Raw genomic sequence first — 5,434 nt, 5'->3', positions numbered from 1 at the left:
GTTATGTATATCATATCATATTATTATAATGATGTGTCATAAGTTATTTTGTTTAAAAATCTTATAGGCTTTTATACTTGTCGTATCCCTTACCGAGAGTGTAGGGATATCGTCTTAACATCCTCCCAAGATTTATAACAAGTTTTCGAAAAATTTATTTTTATTATTTCTAATAATAACATTATATTATATATTAAATATATACACAATAAATAAATAACAGTAAAATAAATATTATTACTTTTGTTACCTTTTTATTCTGTTTGGAGCTTGGAAAAGTATGGAGGACTTTAGAGCTTCGTGTTGATGACGTGTTGTGAAAAAATAAAAATTTATGGTAAAAAGTAAAAATCTCAAACTCTCAAAATTTACCAAACTACACACTTTATAATATTTTTCTCTCTACTCAATTGTGAATTTCTTCACAAATGGTGAGTCTATTTATAGAATTTCTTTACAAATAATCCAAAAATAAAATACATCATTACCTACATCATCACACACTAATTTTCAATATTTACAACTCTTATTTTCAACCTTCAAATATTCAACATTCAAATATTCAATACACACATTTTAAATATTAATTTTCAACAATCTTTTGAATCTAACATTCAATAAAATGTATTTTTCAATATATAAGCATCAAAATTATATCTAAACTTTGTTTAAAAAAAAAAACCATCTGAACTAATTCGGAAGTAGGACAAAATCAATGGTAAGGGATAGGGAGGAACGATTATATTTTCCTATAGGTAAGAGGAGATGAAGAGGTAGACAAGAGAGCGAAAAAAATAAAAACAGAAACACAGCCATCCGTAATCTCTCTACTTACATTGGATGCTGTTAGATTTGTACATCTTTTGATTGCTCGAAAACCATAAGCTCAAAATCCGGTATGAATGGATCGTGTGATCATACCCAAGAATCATTAAAAATCGTAAAATCCCTTAATTTCTTTCTGGGATCTTCACCACATCAAAAACAAGATGAATCTTTTTGGGATACTGTAATCTGGGCCTTTCTTAATTTTGATTATCCTGATCCGTTGATTGTTTTGGATCGAAAACTTTTAATGGGTTGGAATTTGCATTTATGATTAGATTTTGGTTCATGGGCTGTTTTCCATTTTGGTCATCGCGCTTGAATCATGTGGATAATTTGTTATGTTTTATGATAAATCATCGTTGCTTTGTCGTTTAGGGAGTGAATTGATGCTTTTCTTTTTTATAGTTGTTTAATTAATTTAATCTGATTCCTGGATTTTTTTCAGTTTTGTTCTTGGTGGGATTGGATAGTAGTGAAAATATTTTCATTGAGCTGATTATTTCCTAATATGATGAATAATGATTATTGTATTGCTGTTTTAAGATTTCTTTTATTTCTTTGATCATTAATTTAAGAGTTGTGTTTATGTGTTGGCCTAATGTTGGCAATTGCTGATTTGAGGTAGGACGAAGGCGATTCATTTAGCTGTGTGAAATAGATTTCGTTGAATTCTTATGAACCATTTAATAACAAGAACATTCTGGTTTGCAGATTGGATATGGCATCAATGGTGGGCTTGTAGTAGCACATCCAGTCAAATGTCGGCACATATGGTCCAAGAAAAAGGAAGTAGAAATAAGAGAAAATTTCGAGCCGATCCCCCCTTAGCCAACCCCAATGAGATCACACCTTTGCAACCGAATGAAAGCGCCAGTTTTGAATTCTGTGCTGAAAAGTTGGAGAGAATCCCAAATCATGTGCATACAAATAGGTGTAATATATGTGGTGTGAATCGAAATGGTTCCAATGCTTTAAAGCTCGACTTTGGACTATCTTTTGCATCTATGTCACGTGAGTTAGGAGTAGACCGGTCCAGGGATGATGCAGAGGCATCACCAAACGATTATCATGACGCTGATTGGAGTGAGCTTACTGAATCCCAGCTAGAAGAACTTGTTTTGAGCAATTTGGGTGCAATTTTCAGGAGTGCAATCAAGAAAATAATGGCGAATGGTTACAGCGAGGATGTTGTAATCAATGCCGTTTTGAGGTCTGGCCTTTGCTATGGGTGTAAAGACATTGTGTCAAATATAGTCGACAACACGTTAGCGCTTTTGAGAGGTGGCCAAGAGATCGAGAGGTCAAGAGAGCACTATTTCGATGATTTGGAGCAGATGAAGAAGTATGTACTAGCTGAGTTGGTTTGCCTTCTTAGAGAGGTTAGGCCTTTCTTCAGCACTGGGGATGCGATGTGGTGTCTCTTGATATGTGATATGAATGTGTCACATGCTTGTGCTGTGAACAGTTATCCTTCGAGTAGTTGTCATAGTGCTGCAGTTTTCAATCGGAATTCATCCTTTTCTTGGAAATCCCCGTCAAAACAAGAGCTTAAAAGTTCTGATTTGCAAATTCCATTCAGACAAAATTACTGTGCTGCTAACGCTCACAACTGTCCCTATGAACGAGCAAATCTTGATTCGGTTTGCAGAAGACAACTATTGGTTTCTGAGACAACCAATTTAGCAAATGAACCTACACTGAAGCGAGAAACATCGTTCGTTCCCTATAGACTTGTCCCTGATAAAGAGAGTCGACGCTCTTCTTTTCTCATTGAAGATGTGTCGGAGAAGGAAAATCAAAACTCGATATCTAATCTTATTGAAAAACCTTTTAATGCTACCAGAATATCCCACACAACAGTTGCTGAGGAGAAAATTATGTGCTGTAGAAAAGCTTCTGGAATGACTAAAAAAGAGTACATATTACGGCATAAGTCCATTCACTTTGAGAAACGCCACCATCGTTCGCATGGTTCTAAAAGTACGTTGAAATCTAGGAAACTTGCTAGTTTCGGAAGTAGTTTTGGAGCTCAAGAGTTGGATAAGAGACTTAAAGCTGTGGCTGATTCTACTGGTGTATTTGCTAAGAATCCCTCATTCAAGATTGGCGGTGCACCTCAATACTACAAGAATATTAATATTTCTTCAAGCGATGGACTTGCTTCGGTTCCTGCATTGGGGTTGGAAATAAATAATCTTCCTTCATTGCCTAAATGTAGCGACTTGACCTCATTACCTATTCTCCCAGAAAACACATTGCTTTCATTGCCTGTGGCTGATACAGAACTTTCGCTCTCATTGCCTGTCAAAAGCATCGCTAATCCAACACCCATCAGCTATAACACACCATATTATAGTTATGGTGGTGTTTTAAATGTCAAGTCTCTTGGGAAATGGATTCCACTGGACAGGAAGGACAAAATGGTTATGAAATTGATTCCAAAGGTTCAAAAATTGCAAAACCAGCTACAAGAATGGACAGAGTGGGCAAATCAGAAGGTCATGCAAGCTGCTCGTAGACTGAGCAAAGACAAAGCCGAGCTCAAGACTCTGAGGCAAGACATGGTAGAAGTGGAATGCCTCAAGAAAGAAAAGCAAATATTGGAAGAGAATACCATGAAAAAGCTTTCTGAGATGGAAAATGCTTTGTTTAAGGCTAGTAGGCAGGTAGAACAAGCTAATGCTGCGGCCCGAAGACTTGTAGTTGAGAATGCCGTGTTGAGGCTGGAAATGGAAGCCGAAAAGGTGCATGCTGCTGAGTCAGCTGAAAGTTGCGAAGAGGTGTTGAAGAGGGAGAAGAAGACGCTGCTGGAATTTCAGTCAGGGGAGAAGCAGAAGAGTATTTTACATGTGGAGCTTGCAGCTGAAAAACAAAAGATGATGCTTGTACAACAGGAGTTACAGCAGGCCAAAGATGTGAGGGATCAAGTCGAGGTACATTTTTGCATCCCTGAATTTTTAGTACTATGATGTTTTCTTGAAGGCCTGCTACATGAATGTCTTGTATTTATGAGCCGGCAGTCTTTTGAAAAAGCTCATATCAGGTTAAGAGAGCATAATTTGTATATGTATTCTATCATTCTATGACTTTGACAAAGATGTGCAGTTATATCTGGTTTCATACCATATTTGTAAGTATGTTAGCCTATATTGACACAGTTGCAACTACTTAAGTTTCCATGTTTTGGCAGTAGACAATGGTGAACTAATTATTTTTGCTCAGGGGGGCTACTTGAGTCGCTGGCGCGAATCGTTTTCTTTGTTTGGAGTTACAGAATAAAACCTGGTCTATCTAATTAGATGGACCTAAAATAATGGTCGTTTATCTTGTGGCTTATCTTGAAAGATAAAAAAACAAGAAATTAGTTTGTACGACCTACCTTTGTAGCTCTAAAATCGAGCCTTTTAAACCTTATTCTAGTGAAGAAAGTCACTAATTCAGGGTCCAGAGATGTCAGTAAAGTTTTTCATTTACAAGTCTATTGTAAGTTCACATTAAAAATTCGTGACGTCACAGGCAAAATGGCATCAAGAAAAGAAAGAAAAAGATAAGTTACTTGCACAGGCCAGTTCGTTTAGAAAAGAAAGGGAATATACTGAAGCCTCAGCAAAAGCCAAAGAGGATGTTATGAAGTCGAAAGCAGAAACCAATGTTCAGAAGTGTAAAGATGAGATCGACAGGCTAGAGAAAGAAATTTCTCGACTGAAAGTAAAATCAGACTCATTAAAAATAGCTGCTCTTAGAAGAGGAATAGATGGAACCTATGCCAGTAAACTAACCGACTCCCAAAACAGTCTGGTCCTTAAAGATTCAGCCGTGTCTTATGTACCAAGAGTGGTAGCAGCATCATATTTCCAAGATTTCACTGGGAATGGAGGCGTGAAACGTGAACGGGAATGTGTAATGTGTCTATCTGAGGAGATGTCGGTGGTTTTCCTCCCATGTGCACATCTAGTGGTCTGCATGACTTGCAATGAGTTACACGAGAAGCAAGGAATGAAGGACTGCCCTTCTTGTAGGAGCCAGATCCAGCGGCGTGTTTGTGTACGTTATGCTCGCCCTTAAATTGGTTTTAAGAATGTGGTTAACTTTCTTGATAATGATCTGTGGGAAAAATGGCAAATATATCTGGTTATGTATGATATTTTTTGGGAGTTTACGATTTTTATATAATGTGCCAGGAAGCAAAAAATGGCTCTGTTAAAGTGTGGAATTGTATTGTGCTGGTTCCCCTCAGTGAATAAACTATCTGGCTTCTCTCTTATTACTGCAAGTGTTGAATTTTATGCAATGCAATTTCCAATTGTTCTAATATCAATATTGGTATGTAGAAATTACTTCGAAGAAATATGAAATTTAAATGAAAATTATAAGAAAACATAGGTCTGGCTAGAGGATACCCAACACCATTGCATTTATTAGGGAAAATTACAAAGACGGTGATGTGAATCCGGTTACTCAAGAAAAGCAAACACGAACTACATCTAGTTGCGCCCTTGATTCAATGAACAACATGCAATCCGAGCGAAGAACAATCAAGAAACGCCACAAATTATTAAATTTTGAGAAGTTTGATTTGATAAAACACACAAAAATGTGAAATAAA

The 5,434-nt window shown here is 36.6% G+C and overlaps 1 protein-coding gene across 1 annotated transcript; it reads left to right on the top strand.

Annotated features, from left to right (window-relative positions):
* Positions 1–1,546: 1,546 nt before the first annotated feature.
* On the top strand, positions 1,547–5,092 carry LOC140832972 (putative E3 ubiquitin-protein ligase RF298). The gene is given in 3 exon segments (XM_073197309.1): positions 1,547–1,560; positions 1,562–3,761; positions 4,345–5,092. Coding segments are annotated over 3 exon segments (2,763 nt in total). The 3' UTR covers positions 4,894–5,092.
* Positions 5,093–5,434: the final 342 nt, after the last annotated feature.

The sequence above is a fragment of the Primulina eburnea genome, chromosome 5, assembly GCF_022965805.1.
Source record: "Primulina eburnea isolate SZY01 chromosome 5, ASM2296580v1, whole genome shotgun sequence".
NCBI classification, from domain to species: Eukaryota; Viridiplantae; Streptophyta; class Magnoliopsida; order Lamiales; family Gesneriaceae; genus Primulina; species Primulina eburnea.
This window is presented reverse-complemented; position numbering and strand designations above follow the sequence as displayed.